Genomic DNA, 19012 nt, shown 5'->3' with positions numbered 1-19012 from the left:
TCCAGGAATGAGAGTCTATGAGTTTATGCATAGACTAGTGATGTAAGTGTTATACACAGTTAATATTGGTCTGGGTGGCCGAGTGGTAACGCACTTGCGCTCGGAAGCGAGAGGTTGCGAGTTCAACCCTGGGTCAGGGCGTTAGCAATTTTGTCCCCCCTTTCCTAACCTAGGTGGTGGGTTCAAGTGCTAGTCTTTCGGATGAGACGAAAAACCGAGGTCCCTTCGTGTACACTACATTGGGGTGTGCACGTTAAAGATCCCACGATTGACAAAAGTCTTTCCTGGCAAAATTGTATAGGCATAGATAAAAATGTCCACCAAAATACCCGTGTGACTTGGAATAATAGGCCGTGAAAAGTAGGATATGCGCCGAAATGGCTGCGATCTGCTGGCCGATGTGAATGCGTGATGTATTGTGTAATATGGACCACCTTCAACAAATCTAAGAAAATAAAAACTAAAGGCAATTTTAATTAATTCATTAAGAAGCTTGCTGAAAATAACCTATAACTTGCCCTCGAGATTTCAAAAAAATATAGCAAATAGTCTTTTTTTTTGGAAGTTGATAATTTCACTTATTTTCACTCTGTTTTTGATAAGCTTCTTCAGTTTCCTGGTGTGCTTCAAATAATGCTCTCATCAACCCGAAACAGCTAAATCTAAAGCATATTTGAATTAGTCTGACTTGCACACTAAGTTGTATCATGTTATTTTGAAGCATAGAGTGCTTTTTACAGTGATTTGTGAAGGCCGCTTCACTGGTCCATATTGGGCGCCCAGGCTCCTAATATGGACCATTTGTGAATTTTTCTGTATTTAATTTTTGCTGAAGGTCTATCAAAGCTATTTCACTCTAATTAGGCATAACGGTTAAACTAAGAGAGAAGGACTACCAACCACAAAATAAAACCTCTTCGCAAGAAAACAAGCTAGTTATCAGCAATAAACAAACAGTGGTCCATATTAGGGGCCCTTCCCCTACATTGATAACCTTTAAAACCCCCATGTGGGTTATTCTTCAGAGCTGTGTATTAGTGAAAAAACATTTAACGAAGGTGATAGTTGTTTATTTAACTGATGTATTTTAACCAGAAACATTGATTTCATGAATGAATAATAGTTCCATAATATATAACCTTGGCCTGCAGAGAATGAATTAGAAATACTTGCACATTTTGTTTCTCTACGTTCAGTAAATTACAAGCGTTCAAAGTACATCACTCACGTAACAGGGAAACTAGAGGATGTGTAATAGATTTGAATACTAACAATTACAACAAAAGGAAACAAACATGTATGCCATGGTTTTTTTTGTTAATGCCTGAATCATTATCTAGCTGGAGTATTAGTGAAAACAGTAAAGAGAATAAATTCTAGTTGCCACTTGGTGTACGTTATAATCATTTTAAAGAATAAGAATGCATGTTACAAAATGGTACACAGTTCTGGAGAGAAACCGATACACTTATCAATGTGTACTCTACTTCTGTAAGACGACAACACAGCTACAGTTTCTGTTAAATCCCCACCTGCAAAACCTCCGTCTCTTTACTCGTATTACTGCTTGTTACAACACACTTTTCGTTATCACAAACCTTTCCAACAGGATAGAAACGGTTGCTGCTTGCTCGGTTAATTCGGTAACATTCGAATTTTCTTATGTTGTCAACCCGAGCCCTGACCCAGAGGTAGCGAGTCTTCTGCCACACGTCACGGTGAGAGCAAGGGCATTGCGGCAGTTTGGAGAAAAACAGCTGTCTGACAGAATGGTAGTTGAGGTTTCTGAGGAACCAGGTAATACACGTCGCTTCAGGGCTGCGTGACACTGTTCCTATTTTGTAGAACCACGTGCCGAGTCGACCTGCAATGCGGAGTGAAGTGATAAACAAAATGTGTGCGGCCTTCGTTGTTGTACCACTACATTCAGGATATCACTAACAACGTAAGAATGTAAGAGTCTCACCACAAAACACATAACAGTATTTGCTGCAGTATTACAATTTGTATTTACCGCGATACTGTTGAAGTCAATGCATCACCAACAAATACGCTTCCCACAACAGATATTCTGGGCTATGCTAAAAACAAAAAATTAATGAATGAATGAACGGGCAATCAAAGAGTATATACTGTCTCAGATATCTATCCTGGGTATTATGAACTGAACAAATACAGAACACAGTACAATTGCCATCGGCCATCGCATACTCGTATATTACAGCTGTTTTACAATCAGCCAAAATGTTCTTAACAAACGTATGTTAAGAACAACTCCCATAGTGAAATTGAAGGAAAACAAACTGAAAATCCCCCTGCCATAGAGGAGCTAAAGAATCAACAATAAACGACTGCATGGATAGCTTGATGCACGAATGCATTGCGGACATGTTTGTCTTCCACCAAAGTGAAAGTTCCAAAAAATCCCTTTTGTGCTTCTTATTATACAGTGACGTCAAAGACAGCCTCTTCTGCTGTTCATACATTCAGGGGTTATGGTTACACTAAACGACGTAGTTGTAGCCATACTGCCATCCAGATTTATTTTTTCCTTGCGAGCAGTCACAGGGTGTTTGTGCTGTCTGCCAACCGTTAGATGACCCCGCCCAAGTCTGTTAAGGGACCGTTTGACCGTTATAGAACGCGTCTTTTTGATTTTTTAGCACAGTTGGAAACTGTTGATTTTTATCCCTACCATTGTTTCCAAACATTATATAGGAATGTTTTGTGAACAACGGATAATAGCCGCTACTCGCATGTGTAGCAAAAGTGAGCGTACATACTCACCCTGGCCGTCCAGCCGTTGTCCGTTGCCCGTCTTTATCTGTCTGTACTGAACATTACCTTTGGATATTTCTTCAACGCTATGAAGTGAAGAAATACCAAATGTTGCAAAATGTTGTATGACCCCAAGAGCTCAAAAAAGATACTTGAGAACCTTGACCTTACCATAAGGTCAAGGTCACAGGGAGAATTAATGTGGTCTAAAAACTGCAAAATTTCACATTGTGCCAGTTTTCTGGAAAACTGATTAAAAACAGCGGGGTTAGTTTTGTATGGTATACAAGAAAAAGAAAGCCTTATCTTCTGATACCATTTTGGTTGACCTCGCTTCAATGTCAAGGTCAGAGGAGCCCTTCAAAGTTGAATTGTAGACATATTTTGATGTGAGCTTGCCCCTTTAACTTTACTATGGACGATATCTCTTACAAACTTAAACACTGAGTGGGGCGTTTGTTAGAATTTCATAGTGAGCCACATCTGGTCACATATCGTTAGGGTCAAGGTCACATTAACCCCTATGAAAAATGTGACCAAGCCGGGTAAAGAAATCCATGTGTCTTGGTAAAAAATCTTAACAAAGCAAAGCCCATGCGACTCTCATGCTTGACCTTTGTCTTAAAGTGACCTTGACCTTCAGGTGACCTTGAAGGTGAAGGTCTAACAACTGAAGCTGGCAAGGACATTGTACACTATTAGAACTGGTTTACAGATTTTTCCTACCAAATTACACATGACCTTTGGCCAAGGTCAAGATCATCAAAGGTCACACATCACAAGGCTATCAATTCAAGACATAGGAAGCATAAACATACTTATTGGCACTTTCTACAAAGAGACATTAACACTTTTAGTGATTCAATTGCCCGTTTCAGTCACATTTCATAAGGGGCAAAGTGACCTTGACCTTGATGATATGTGACTAAATGTGGCTCAATATCAGTATATAACATGTGCCCCACACAATTATGAAGTTTGAAAGATTTTTTTTCATAGTTCAGGGTCAAGGTCACTTCAAAACATGTATACAATCCAACTTTGAAGGTCCCCTGTGACCTTGACCTTGAAGCAAGGTCAACCAAACTGGTATCAATAGATAGGGCTTGCTTTGACCTAAATAACACTTGTAGCTAAGGTCGTCATTCTCAATAACGTGGGAGAAAATTGTGAAAATGTGAAAATTTACTGTTTTTGAACAACATTATTTTATGTCCCCTGTGACCTTGACCTTGAAGCAAGTTGTGCGCAGTGAGTTGGTTTACGACATTCACCCTTCGCTGTTATAGACAGGCACTTAGTAAAACCAAGCATTTGTGGGCAGCCATGACAATTTTGCACCTGTGGGAGCAATAAGGGCAGCCCACACAATCCAGTCTGTAAGGGCAAACTCCCGTTCCACGTTTCAATGTCTTGTGAGGTCGGCAGAACAGAATCTGCTCTGTTGATCTCACAATACTAACCCGCAAAACAGGAGCCCTGACTCCGCAGACCAGATTGAGTGAACTGCCCCTGCTGCTCTCATATGCTGCTGCTGCCCCACTCAGTGTTTAAGTTTGTAAGAGATATCGTCCATAGTAAAGTTAAGGGGCAAGCTCACATCAAAATATGTCTACAATTCAACTTTGAAGGACTCCTGTGACCTTGACATTGAAGCGAGGTCAACCAAAATGGTATCAGAAGATAAGGCTTTCTTTTTCTTGTATACCATACAAAACTAAGCCCGCTGTTTTTAATTTGTTTTCCAGAAAACTGGCAAAATGTGAAATTTTGCAGTTTTTAGACCACATTCATTCTCCCTGTGACCTTGACCTTAAGGTAAGGTCAAGGTTCTCAAGTATCTTTTTTGAGCTCTTGGGGTCATACAACATTTTGCAACATTTGGTGTTTCTTCACTTCATAGCGTTCGAGAAAAATCCAAAGGTAATGATTTGTACAGACAGATGAAGACGGGCAACGGACAACGGCTGTACGACCAGGGTGAGTATGTACGCTCACTTTTGCTACACATGCGAGTTGGTTGGTTGGTTTTTGGGGTTTAATGTCTCTTCAGCAGATGCTAGCTGCTATTCGAGACCGTACACATGCGAGTAGCGGCTATTATCCGTTGTTCACAAAACGTTCCTATATAATGTTTGAAAACAATGGTAGGGATAAAAATCAACCGTTTCCAAATGTGCTAAAAAATCAAAAAGACGCGTTCTATAACGATCAAACGGTCCCTTAACAGACTTGGGCGGGGTCGTCTGACGGTTGGCAGACAGCACAAACACCCTGTGACTGCTCGCAAGGAAAAAATAAATCTGGATGGCAGTATGGCTACAACTACGTCGTTTAGTGTAACCATAACCCCTGAATGTATGAACAGCAGAAAAGGCTGTCTTTGACGTCACTGTATAATAAGAAGCACAAAAGGGATGTTTTGGAACTTTCTCTTGGTTGGAGACAAACATGTCCGCAATGCATTCGTGCATCAAGCTATCCATGCAGTCGTTTATTGTTGATTCTTTAGCTCCTCTATGGCAGGGGGGTTTTCACTTTGTTTTCCTTCAATTTCACTATGGGAGTTGTTCTTAAACATACGTTTGTTAAGACAATTTTGGCTGATTGTAAAACAGCTGTAATATACGGCAGTCCAGGTTGTAACTTCAACTGTAAAAATGAAATAATGCTCTTTAAAGTATCATTTACAACAGTGGTGGCTGTTTTCACAAGTATGCTACAAAAAACACGACAATCTATATATATGTCGTATCCATTCTGTACAATTTGCGCATTATGTACAATGAGCAGCATATCTTGCACATTGTATACAATGAGCAACAAGTTTTGCTCATTGTATACAATGAGCAAAACTGTTGCCCATTGTATACAATGAGCAAGACCATAAAGTTGCACATTGTATACAATGTGCACCGAGTGAGCAAGATTGTTGAATGGCGTTCAAGCTACACTGATATATGAATCATAGTGAATGGTTGAATGGAATAATTATGTGAGTAAAGTGTTCAAATAACGATGTTTGTTATGTTTAAGCATTGTTTTAATTCTCATTTCGCTAAAACTATACAGTGCATTAGGAATTTAATTATTGTAAATTAATTAAACAATAAAAACAAATACAACAAATACTGTTGTTTCAACACACGCACACACACATAACATTCGTTTGATCCATGGTGGTCGCGTTCTATCGCCGGGCAGACTGACACTGACAACGAAACTAAAATACTGAAAGAAAGAGAGTGGACAGACAATCCAAACAATTTCAAACACGAGTTCGGTTTAGTCCTATTTGGTCAAAATCGCACGTACTTTGCAAGATCGTTATTTGAACCCTTTACTCACAAATAGAAAAAGTGTGAAAGGCGGTGAAAACGACGCTCTCATTAGCTGACGTTGTTGTTTCTATCTCTTACTTTTAGCATGACATGACAATGTGAGCGTTATTATGAACGAATGTTATGTGTGTGTGCGTGTGTTGAAACAACATTAATTGTTGTATTTGTTTTTATTGTTTAATTTAAGGGGCAGTCACCAGGTTGCTGTCGTTTCATGTTTTCGGGCCAAAAAGAGATTGCTTACTCTTTACTCTTTACTCTAGGTAAATGTAACAAAAAATATATTTTAAAAAAAGAAAAGATTTTGAATATTTTGTTGAAAAAATTGTTTTGGATTTTTCGTTCCATTCTTTTTCTTATCACATGCACGCCAGTTCAAAACGCCGAAAGCACAAAAAAAAACCATGCATATTGGTCAAATTTGAAGCGAGTTACGGCCGTTTTAAAATAAAAAATATGACGTCATTCTACTTCCACTACAAAGTTAAATGTTATTTCCAGCCAAACTAACAGCGCTATCGATGTGCGGTTTCACTAAAGTGGTACCTATGCATCAAAGAATTTTTTTAAACAAAGTTGTTTTTAGCTGTTTTCTGCCCCTTTAATTTACAATAATTAAATTCTTAATACACTGTATGTTTAGTTTTAGCGAAATGAGAATTAAAACAATGCTTAAACATAACAAACATCGTTATTTGAACACTTTACCATTCACTATGATTCATATATCAGTGTAGCTTGAACGTCATTCAACAATCTTGCTCACTCGGTGCACATTGTATACAATGTGCAACTTTATGGTCTTGCTCATTGTATACAATGGGCAACAGTTTTGCTCATTGTATACAATGAGCAAAACTTGTTGCTCATTGTATACAATGAGCACGATATGCTGCTCATTGTACATAATGCGCAAATTGTACAGAATGGATACGACATATATATATACGACTTGTGTCTGTGTGTGTGTGTGTGTGTGTGTGTGTGTGTGTGATTGATCGCTATGCACGGCCAAAGTTCTCGATGGATCTGCTTCAAATTTGGTGGGCTTATTGACAGAGACCCCGGACACAACCTGATCGATGAGATATTTCAACACGTGCTCTCAGCGCGCAGCGCTGAACCGATTTTCGTTTTTCACTGCACGTTACTATTTTTAGATCTCCCTTCCTTCGTGCGCCGGCGTCAATCGATATTCCCGTTTGTACGTTACTATATTTAGAAGGTCACTGCACGTTACTATTTTTAGATCTCCCTTCCTTCGTGCGCCGGCGATGCCGGCGTACACCCGGCAAAGCCGGGTCCCCGGCGACGGCCGGGTATTCGGCTCTACTTCTTCCCGGCGAAGCGGGTAATCATCTAGTACATAATACATAAGGAAAAGCCCTATGTTTGGTCAGTTGGTGAGATAGGTAAATGTTATTTTTGTGTGACAGTTCTGATGGTTTTCAAAGGGCTAATTCTTTGCTTTTCGACATATGCCCAACTGAAAACGCTTTAGCAACTCATGTGCACATGACAACCATCTAAATAGACTACATGTTCGCAGAAAACACAATACTGATTATAGAGGGAAAAATAACGGCTCTTTTTAAAAGCACGTTTAGTAGTGAAGTACTTTTAGGATTGTTTGGAATTTTTTACCATCAGACACCCTTTCACTGCTAAGTGTCTTAGTATTGTAAGATGTGTGATATGAGTTTTGGTTTAAAGGTGCCTTTGGTTTGAACACCCCCACCCCTACGAGGGAGAATTACACAGAAATAGAAGGAAATTGAGCCTATTTGGAACCAGACTTTAGTATGTTCCCATGGGGGGATTCACGGTGCGAATGACACTGCGTCAGCTTGTTCATTTATCTTTAGTATTTTCTTCAACTTTAACTTTTAGGACCATGTATGAGGTTGTGGCAAGCTAAATACACAACACCCAGTCCCAGATTCGAGAGAGAGAGAGAGAGAGAGAGAGAGAGAGAGAGAGAGAGAGAGAGAGAGAGAGAGAGAGAGAGAGACAGAGACAGAGAGCGAGATAGACAGAGAGAGAGACAGAGACAGACAAACAGCGAGTGAGATAGACATACAGACACAGACAAACAAATAGATATACGGTAAGATAGACACTCGAAGAAGATGTTTGAGAAAAAAGACAAAAACCTTGGAGGCTAATTTCATTATGCTTGGAAAAGAAGGTCACAAGGTGACACTTTAATATCTCCCTTTCCATATGACGTCATTTGCGTGTTCCAGACTCGGCGGAACAGAGCTTTGTAGTCAAAGGTTCAAAGCATAATATCCATTTAACGAATTTCTTGATTTTGAGCAGATTTTCAATGACTAACTCCAAAACAAAAGTTCACCAATTCGTCATTGCCATTGTTCTGAATAGGGCTATACCGCCTAATTTAAAATTCATGAACAAATTTGGAAATCAATTCCCATTTGGATGATGATGATTATGGAAGATATGCAAATGAATGTTTACTTGTGCATTCTCCAGTAGTGGAGTTGAGAGTAAAACCTGCGTCACACAGACATCTGTAGCTTCCAGCACTGTTCTCGCATACCTGCCTGCAGGGCGATGTTTCACATTCGTCGATATCTGCTCAATAAAGTTGACAAATACAGCACAGTGACTTCTGCTTCCCCAACACACGCACACACACACACACACACACACACACACACACACACACACACACACACACACACACACACACACACACACACACACACACACAAATACACCCACCCACACACATGCATTTTGATACTCACACGGAAACCCACAAATACACACATTTACACACACACCTATACAAACATACACACACACACACCTATACAAACATACACATACACACCTATACAAAACCCGTCGCGATATAACCTTCGTGGTTGAAAACGACGTTAAACACCAAATAAAGAAAGAGAAAGAACCTATACAAAAGTACACACACACAAGAAGAAGAAGAAGAAGAAGAAGAAGAAGAAGAAGAAGAAGAAGAAGAAGAAGAAGAAGAAGACGACGAAGAAGAACAACAACAACAACAACAACAACAACAAACAACGATAATAACGAAAACAACAACTGCCTGCGTTTTCCAAACACATTGTTTTAAATTGCTGGAAAGATAATTGTTCCCCTGGCTGTCCAGCTTATTCTCCACAGTCTGATAAGACAAATATAGAAAGGGGGGACAAAATGGGGGAAAAACAAGGGAGAAATACATGTATCTGTTATAGATTTGATTTGGCTAATGCAAAGGTGTCTTTAATTATGTAGAAAATAGGTTTTGAAAAGCCAACCTTTAACGTTTTCTCTGCTTTACTGAAAACAAACCAATATCTCTAGAGTTGCATGCAATTTAATCTGCATTATACCTTGACAAACACCGCTGTTATCCTCCGTGTAGCCTGTAGGGCACCGGCACTTGTACCCTCCCTTTAGGTTTACACACTCTGCCCCGCTGACCTCACACAGCTGACGCGTACTGTTTAGGTCACACTCGTTGACGTCATGCTGACACTTGTCCCCTGTCCAGCCTGTCTTGCAAAGGCAACCAGTTACGGCGTCACAGCGACTGGTTCCAACACCACAGGAACAGTTCATGCTACAGTCAGCTCCGTAGGTCCCGGCTGGGCAAGCTGCATGCGTTGAAAAAAGAGAACAACGCTCGATCAACAACCCTTCTATGTGGCTGTGCAGTAACCAGTAAAATGGTATTATTTGGAAGTTTAAGGGCCCAACTTAAATCATTTATAAGAAAAGTATTAATGTGGTCGGGAAAAAGTCCACGTTTTTATTCGGCTACTTTATCGCACCCATGTGACCTGGACGGACGTCAAAGTCCATCTAACTTAAAGATATAGTAGTGATGAAATCATTTTCTCAATAATTTAACCTCAAAATGTCCACGCCTCATTCGCTGGTAACCTCGAGAATGCACTGTAACTATGCTATTTAATCAATTCAAATCAGAATAAATGCAAGTGATCGTAGGAGACAACCCCGGGCGTGCGGCATTGGGTACTCCTTATTCTAGCAAATGCATGCGAAATGTCCTGCCCTCAGGGCCTAAAACCGAACAGAAACAGAGACAAAGACAGCACTTGGAGAAAGTGCAGTCTTGAAAGGTGATACCAACGCAGCGTTTAAAATTTTAGTAACAGGCCGTTCAAACTCTAATTTTAAAATGTTCTTCCATCGTTCTACTCGTACTCACAAACACAGGTTTTTCCGTCGTTGGCAAGAACCATTCCCGAGGGACAAGAGCACGTGAAACCTCCAGCTGTGTTTATACAGGTGTGTGAACACTTCTTGCTGACATCTTGACACTCGTTAACGTCTGAAACAATGTGTAGGTCAAAATGAATCCAAAAGCATAGACTGCTAACCTTCCAAAATTCAGAAAAACTAAAAAGGTTAGTTATGGGAAAGTTTAATTTTTGACAAAACAAAACATTAACAAGAACATTGATCCAATGGTGGACAGATAGGCAATAAATTGTGAGAAAAATGTAACAAGATAAATAAAAGAGTTAGCTCAGTATGCGTTAGTATTCGTTATTTGTTTCTTCATTATTTGACTGTTCAACGTTGGCCTAGTGGTAAGGCGTCCGCCCCGTGATCGGAAGGTCGTGGGTTCGAACCCCGGCCGGGTCATACCTAAGACTTTAAAATTGGCAATCTAGTGGCTGCTCCGCCTGGCGTCTGGCATTATAGGGTTAGTGCTAGGACTGGTTGGTCCGGTGTCAGAATAATGTGACTGGGTGAGACAGGAAGCCTGTGCTGCGACTTCTGTCTTGTATGTGGCGCACGTTATATGTCAAAGCAGCACAGCCCTGATATGGCCCTTCGTGGTCGACTGGGCGTTAAACAAACAAAGACTGTCCACCAATATAAACATCATTGGGTCAATGTAATTTTGAATGTCTTGTTTTGTCAAAAATTAAACGTTACATTAACAAACCTATCTTGTTTTTTTTATGCAGGTCAACAGTTACAGGATGTGAGGTTAAGATTCCATACCGAATATAAGCAGCTAGGTCACTTTGAAATGAAGTATTTTTTAATATCATGTCACATATGAGAGAACTTGAAGAGCTCTTTTGCATTCCTTGTTTAATTTTTTTATGTTTTATTGTTTTTTGAAATTTTACTTGCTGACCGAAATAATTTTAGAACAATATTTTTAACAAGGGCCAATAAAGATGATGACGCCATCTGTACACACTTATGCTATGATAAAATTACATGTACGAACAAAGTAAGTTAGTCATACATTCACATATTCTTCTGTCATCTTGATCAAATAAGGATATGATTGTTAAATCACACCATAATTATTTGAGGATAAATTAGCTAAAGCATATTATAACTACCAAGACTCGGGTCACAATAATGAAAAAAATAACTATTATGTCCTCTTCCTCTTTTTTTACTAGTTCAGCATTCACTATTCAGTTCTACGCAAAACATTACATCCTCATACTCGAGTAAAATGCGACATTCTGAGCCATCTGCCTTTACGCTTAGGCCTAAAAAAAATAGGTGTGGTTACGGTAACCCGACCTACCCTTTTTTAGGGGCTGACCCTATAACTTTTTATTACATTTGTCAAAACAAAAAAACAAAACAAAATAAAAAACGAGTGCAGAAAACGCAATGAAAGCGACAGCTCTCGAGTCGCACACTTATTTCCCTGTCAAGTAGGTTTAATTTGTACACATTAGAAAAAAAAGTGTAAAAAAAAAAAGGTCATTGCCTACCTTCCTACCCTATTTTCTTGTGGCTATGTTACCTTAACCACACCTATTTTTTTGTTGGCCTTAGTGCTACGAAGAGATGCCGGTAGAAATTGTTAATATGTCCACCTGACAAGCCTCACCGTCCACCTAACATCGTTGACTGCAGCCACATATAGCACGATCGGAAGAGGGCAAGGCAAGCAAGAAGAGGGAGACGATGAGGCAATTTTTGTTGTAGACATCTTCTGTTTGGTTGGAAACTGTATTTTGGGGTAAGTGGAAATTTGAGCGTCATATATGCCCACCCCATGAGCTGTCTGTGCGGTACTTGAAAAAAGAAGTCAAAATTTCGTTGCTTACCTTGACAGGTCTGTTTGTCACTGTTTAGTGTGTACCCACTCCTACAGAAACAGACGGCAATGTCAGTGTCGTCCTGTGTACAGCCATGGTCACACGACAGGTTCTCTACCTCGGCACAGGGTTCATAGACTGCAGACAAGATAATGATATGTGCTTATCTCGTGTAAAGCCTGGTAGAGCTGAGCTTAATCAACACTTCAAGACTAAGAGCACCTTTTTTAACAAGAAAATAATAAAAAGAGATAACACGAGACAATGATAATACTGAAAGCAATCAATTGTTTGAATCATGCATCCTATTTATAAATATGATTCCGAACGTTTATGCTAATTTCAAGCAAAGCATGGTGTACAACGACACTTTTACCTGCGTCAGCCTAACACGATAAAGGGAAAAAATCACAAGTAAAACAGAGAGAAGGACAGGGTGAGAGAGACATAAGGACGCACAGATAGATTGAGATAATGACATAATGAGATGGTAGCGAATGAGACAGATACACAGAGATCAAGAGAAATAAAAAAAATCAATGCAAGATCTATTCAGTTGAATAGGCACTCACCTTGTGAACAGGTGGCGCGATCAGTGTTGAGTCTGTAACCATAGTAGTTACACTCACAGTTGTAGGAACCAACCACATTGACACACTTCTGTTGACAGTTGTCTGAACCCAGCGAACACTCGTCTATATCTGGACAAAATGTGAACACTTGTTTTAATCGCTTCCTTTGGGGGCAGAAAGGTAAGGCAACAGTACAAGGGCAAACAGGCAAACAAAGAGATAAACTAAAAGACCACTCGACACTGTGACACAGCAGAGGCGCAAGACATTAAGTGTACGTAAATAAAGCAATTTCATGTGTATCGGACAGTCAAATCGCTCCTTTCTGAAAATAAACTTAGCTCAGCAAACGAGTTGAAGTTATTTTTGTTTGTTTGTTTGTTAACTGTTGTTGCAAGTGCATCTGCAGGCAGTTTTCCACTCTTTAATTAAAATGTTGCATGTACCTTTGGAGAACACATAACAAGAAAATCGTCCTGTGAAAGATGTTACCTTTGCATGTGCCCTTGTCGTTCATATATCCCGAGAAACAGGGGCACTGGAAGGTCCCAGGGACATTGCGACAGACTTGATGAGCACCACATGCTGTGTTATTGCTGCACTCGTTCACATCTGGAAAATCATCATCATCATCATCATCATCATCATCATCATCATCATCATCATCATCATCATCATCATCATCAAGCTAGGAAAAAAGTACAGATTTTTTTACTGTTACTGTACTAACAAATGCAAAGTAATTTCAGTTCACAAACCTAGAGAACTCCAACTTGTTTTGCGTCGTAGTACTTAGTTAGATATAAATAAAGATGAACTGTATAAATACTTAGAATATAAACAATCTAAAAGACGATACTGGGTATGGCAATAATAAATCATAAAGTGTTGTGAATATTGTCTCTAAGGCCTAAAAAAAAATAGGTGTGGTTACGGTAACCCGACCTACCCTATTTTTAGGGGCCGATCCTATAACTTTTTATTACATTTGTCAAAACAAAAAAAACCAGTGCAAAAAACGCAATGAGAGCGAAAGCGCCCGTGTCGCACACTTATTTCCCTGTCAAGTAGGTTTAATTTGTACACATTAGAAAAAAAAGTTTAAAAAAAAAAAGTGATTGCCTACCTACCTACCCTATTTTTTGGGGCAATGTTACCGTAACCACACCTATTTTTTTTTTGGCCTAAAGACAATTTAAGTAATTAGTAAGAGTTAAAAACTGACAAAAGCTCAAAGGTAGCACACACAAAAATAACAAAACCTAAACAGTTCTTATGAGAAAGTGTGTCAGCAAAAACAAACTGATGAAAGTACCTTGGCAGACACCATCATCATCAATGGAATATCCGTCCTGGCACGCACAGGTGTAAGACCCGTTGGTGTTGGTGCACACTTGTACCTCTCCACACACATCCGGGTTCTCTTCACATTCATTGACGTCATCCTGGCACTGACTTCCGGTCCAGCCTTCCTTGCAGACACAGCCAGTGACGGAGTGACAGTCAAGGCCACGCCCATTACACAGACAGGTGTGAGCACACTCAGAACCGTACTGCAGACTGGGGCACGGAGAGCACGTGCGCTGATCAGAGTTGAGCTGAAAGCCGTTGTAGCAGGAACAGGTGAAACCGCCCTGTGAGTTGCTGCATTTGTGAGAGCATAGATTGTCCTTGCATTCGTCGTGGTCTGTGCAAGTCTTCTTGTTTGTGGGGTCAAGATCATATCCAGAACGGCAGAAACAAGACGCCACCATGGAGCTTGTAGTAGGACCCTCAACCGCTTTGCAGCCTTGACTGCAACCACTGTTAGAACAGATGTTCTGAGTGGCAGTCGACTGTACACATTCCCCGGAACTTTCCAAATCGAAGCCTTCTTCACACAGGCAGCTGTAGCCGCTGTCAGTGTTGTTGCAGATGTGCTTGCAGTTGTGGGATTTCTCCACGCACTCGTTGACGTCGACACAAGAACGAAGATTGCTGGTAAGCCTGTAGCCATCAGGACAGGAACACTGGTAGCTGCCCGCTGTGTTGTTACACGTTACCTCGCACGCGTTCAGCGCGTCGTCCGCACACTCGTCCACGTCAAGGCAGAGGTTTGCCTGACCTGGGATGCAAAACAAATTTAAACACTTGTTAGCTGGGATAGGTAAGTATAATATAACCATCCAGGCATTAGTATTTTCACAAGTCAAGGCTATGTTTTCCTGACGCTATGACACTGCAAACGACATGATGAGGACAGTGATAATCTGTCAAGTGATCGGATACTCCCACATGTGTAAACAATGCACAAAGCAATAAGAAACTTTGGACAGGTTTGCAGATAATCTACAGACAATGATTTTGATTTTGTGTGGAATCGAAAACGTGATCGGATTAGTAGAAATGTTCTTGTTAAAAGTGATAAAGATGGTGGTCTAAATGTCCCCCACGTTAAAAGTTATACGGCAGCTCTGAAATTAACATGGATCAGAAAGTTGAGGATTACAGACCATAAATGGAAAGATATAACAATTCCTCTGTACCCTGATGTTGATAATATTAATATGTATGGCCCCAGTGTCTGCAGTGGCAAACCTCATTGTAACAGTTTTTGGAAGGATTTGTTTTGTGTGTATGAACAATTTCGGTACAACATATATTTAGAGGCCTCATAAGAAATAGTAGCGGAATAACAATATTAAAAGTGGGAATAAGGTCATTTTTTAATTCTTTTTTAGAGAATTGATGTGATAAAAAAGTTTATTTTATTGGTCAGTTGGAAAAGGACGATGGACGTTTTTATACCTATTACGAGTTTTGTAATAAATATGAAATAAAAACTTATTTTTTTTAGTTATTTAGGATGTGTTAGGGCAATTACAAAATATTAAAAAAAAACGTTCTGACATTGTTTTGTAGAATAATAATAATAGTTGATGGAAGCAAGTCTGTATTAATCTTTTTTTCTAAAGTTGAAGGAGCAAAAATGTATTATGAAAAATCAATACAGAATGGAAAGCGTCCAAAACGTTGTATAAAATGGGAAAGTAAACTGTAACGGGATATTGATTGGAAATCGGTTTTAATATATGAAAAAAAAAAATCTGAGGTGAAATTAAAGTGGTTCCAAATAGGAGTGCTGCAGAGAAATTTGGCAACTAATGTTGTATTGAAACAGATGGGAGTTCCAATGATGTATTGTGTCTTATTCCCCCCTCTGCTTCTTTCTCTCTGTAAACTTGTAGGGCTAGTTATTTTTCGGTAACTTACCCAACAACCAAAATCACTTACCCAACAACGGGCCTGAATCCTCGATAGCTCATGGGTAGAGACTGTACACATTGTGGATCTACTTTTTGCGACTCAAAAGTTCAGAACACTCTAATGTACAAAATATACATTTCTGGAGCAAACATACAACCATACCGCATTTAAACCAGCAACTACAGGCTTGAACACATGAATCTCAATATAAAATCCATGAGTTTGGTTGTTTTGTGAATTCAGATCTGCCGTGCACAATCGTTTATCGCGAGCAAGATTCCAAGGAAAAGTAACTCTCATACTTTGTCTAGCGACACGAGTAGTTCCCCTTCCAGATTTCGGCTGCATCGACAAGACTGCAATCCGACGGTCAGTTTTCAACAATATTTCATTTTATAAACAGATCCCACGCAATCAATTGCAAACATTTAATCAACTTAAAGAACATGCAGCGGTTTCATACACTATTTTGCCCCAGAAAACTGAACTTCACACAGTTTTTAACGTTGGAACACGGGTGTAAAACTTCTTCTGCTAGTAACATTCGAGGAAAGAACATTTCCTGAGCGATACCGAAACATGAACAGAACACACACTATCTGCCTTTACCGCCACAGCAGAATGACAACATAACTGTGTACTTTATTTTAGTTCAAGACATGGACTCTGACAAGAAGTGTTAACAGAATTGAATGATTTGCACGGAACTATACAACCGCGCATTAATCGATCGCCTGCGCAGGTAGACTGGTTAGGTGAATATGATTCGATCAAACTTTCGCACAAAAACTCCTCTTTTCTTTGAATAACTGAAGAAAGGAGGAATAAAGAGGTTACATACCTCGTCTCAGTGATTATCAAAAATAATGGTCGAAGTTCGCGGTCATGAAAAAGCTCGCTGAAGCTCGCATTTTTCATGATCCGCTAACTTCGACCATTATTTTTAATAATCACTGAGACTCGGCATGTAACATCTACATCTGTGTCGAGAAGAGAGAAATAATATTCAACATTGTCTGTGGAAGTGTCAGTATGTACGCTTATTTTGAAATGATTTGTAAGATTTTGTTAACAGATATTTGTCTAACTCCAACACATGCCATCATTACCAAGAGAGAAGTAGCATACACTCAAACTCAGTTGTAAATACAGGCGACACGCAAATACATATACCTGCAGGAGACTTGTACCCAGCAGGACAAACACTGCAGGTGTAACCCACACTGGAAGAAGCTTGCTGTGCAGGAGTTTGGTCAGTGCAGGTCTGCATTGGGTGGCAAGGGCTGGAGGAACAGGCGTCATAGTCCTTTGAGCAGTTAGCACCTGCCCAGCCTGGAACAAAGTACCACACATGAACTAAAATGCAATACTTCAAAATCATTCAGCAGGACATTAATCACAAGCTTTCGTGTAAAACATCAGGTTGTAGGCAGAATAGATGAGATGTCTTAATTAAGTGGCCCATTTGCACATTGCAAACTTAAGATAATAAACTGGAGTACGACAAAATAACGCAATAGATAAAATTACATAAAATTAAAACAAAGAATGCATGCAATCAAATAGAAGAAACAAACTAAACAAAAGTAAAACATCGTGTCACAATATACGAATGTTCTTGAAAAAAATTAGTATAAAGTCGTTCATTTCAAGTATAAATTTAAGTTGTGTTTGGAAAGCAATTATAGCAATGTAAAAGTCTCTCTGGAGGTGAACATTGCCCAGAAAATCCAGATTTTATTGAACTCTGAATTGTTTAAGGAAAGTATGTCCAGTATTTTCATTAAAGGTTAACTCCGCCTCCTGAAAACAGTTCGTCTCACTGTCTGAGATTTGGCTTTTACAGGGGAACATCCCTCCACTTAGTCAAATACCAAAAATCAACACTCTGAATGCTTGCTAGCTGTGGTGAGTTGGAATTTACTTTTTGAATGAAATGATTGCCGAAAAAGGCACCAGTCAGTTCTTTTTGGTCTTATCACATATAAAAGCCCGGCCAAATCTATGATGGAGAGGTCATTTATTTTCACGAAGCAGTGTGGGCCTTTAAGCTGAATCCGAACGATGTTTGCATGATGCATTGCATTACAGAGCATCATAAGTGACCTGTTAACTCACACCATATCTTACAGCAGTGGCTGGTGCATATTGGTCAAAGCTATTATTCATGTTATTTCCTAACTCGAACAATTATATAAACATTTCTCCCAGTGCAAACGACGCTTTTCAGTTAAAGTTTGTTTTCCGTTGTATCCTGTTTTGAGTGTTTCTCACCTGTAGAACAGTCACACGCAGCATGTTGGAAGTTCAGATTTCCTACCGCAGGCTGGACACGTGTGAAATCACACTGACCATGACTGCTACAGCCGAAGCATACGATCAGAGGGATGGTGTACACAACAGACTGGGCCTCAGAAGAGTCAACAGCAAACACTCTGCACAATTCCAAATATTTATTGAGGAAAACTGAAACAAAATCAAACTGATATTGCCTGATATAATTGGTGTTTCCTCATACAAAAATATAAGTTCCATCTCGTAGGCCTATGTGTTGACACAAACGTACAGCATGACTGCACTAAATGATATTGATGTGGAGTTGGATAGCTAGCTTTAAATGTTAATGTTTTGGCATTTGCATTCCTAATATTTTGCAACTGGAACAAGAAGGTATGTGCACATCTATGATCAATTTCTTTGGTTCATTGTTTCTTAGACTCTGCAAATGTTGTGATGCGCCAATGTAATTGTACATTTCTCCAAAAGAACCTGTATCACTTTCATAAAAAGGCGGTGTCAGTTTCCCTCTATTTTACCTAGACATTCGTATCATATAACAGGTTCACATATAAATCCGTGATTATACCTGTAAACTAAATAGTACAGTATATTATATCTAAATCGACGTGCAAAATACAGTATTACATATTACATACCATATAATGCACAGCCTACAAGATCATCACTTACAACTGAC

General features: G+C 39.5%; 1 protein-coding gene across 1 annotated transcript in view; it reads right to left on the bottom strand.

The window, feature by feature from the left end:
• The window catches only part of LOC138947168 (uncharacterized), a 256793-nt gene that overhangs the window by 21659 nt on the left and 216122 nt on the right, over positions 1 to 19012 (bottom strand). Inside the window, exons 45-54 of the mRNA XM_070318604.1 lie at positions 18310 to 18470; positions 17209 to 17367; positions 14105 to 14893; positions 13282 to 13401; positions 12790 to 12918; positions 12227 to 12355; positions 10342 to 10464; positions 9500 to 9763; positions 8601 to 8717; positions 1599 to 1864 (exon numbers count right to left, since the gene is read on the bottom strand). Coding sequence (XP_070174705.1) covers positions 1599 to 1864; positions 8601 to 8717; positions 9500 to 9763; positions 10342 to 10464; positions 12227 to 12355; positions 12790 to 12918; positions 13282 to 13401; positions 14105 to 14893; positions 17209 to 17367; positions 18310 to 18470 — 2257 coding nt within the window. The remainder of the gene's footprint in view (positions 1 to 1598; positions 1865 to 8600; positions 8718 to 9499; positions 9764 to 10341; positions 10465 to 12226; positions 12356 to 12789; positions 12919 to 13281; positions 13402 to 14104; positions 14894 to 17208; positions 17368 to 18309; positions 18471 to 19012) is intronic.

Source organism: Littorina saxatilis, linkage group LG14 (genome assembly GCF_037325665.1).
Source record: "Littorina saxatilis isolate snail1 linkage group LG14, US_GU_Lsax_2.0, whole genome shotgun sequence".
In the NCBI taxonomy this organism is placed as follows: domain Eukaryota; kingdom Metazoa; phylum Mollusca; class Gastropoda; order Littorinimorpha; family Littorinidae; genus Littorina; species Littorina saxatilis.
This window is presented reverse-complemented; position numbering and strand designations above follow the sequence as displayed.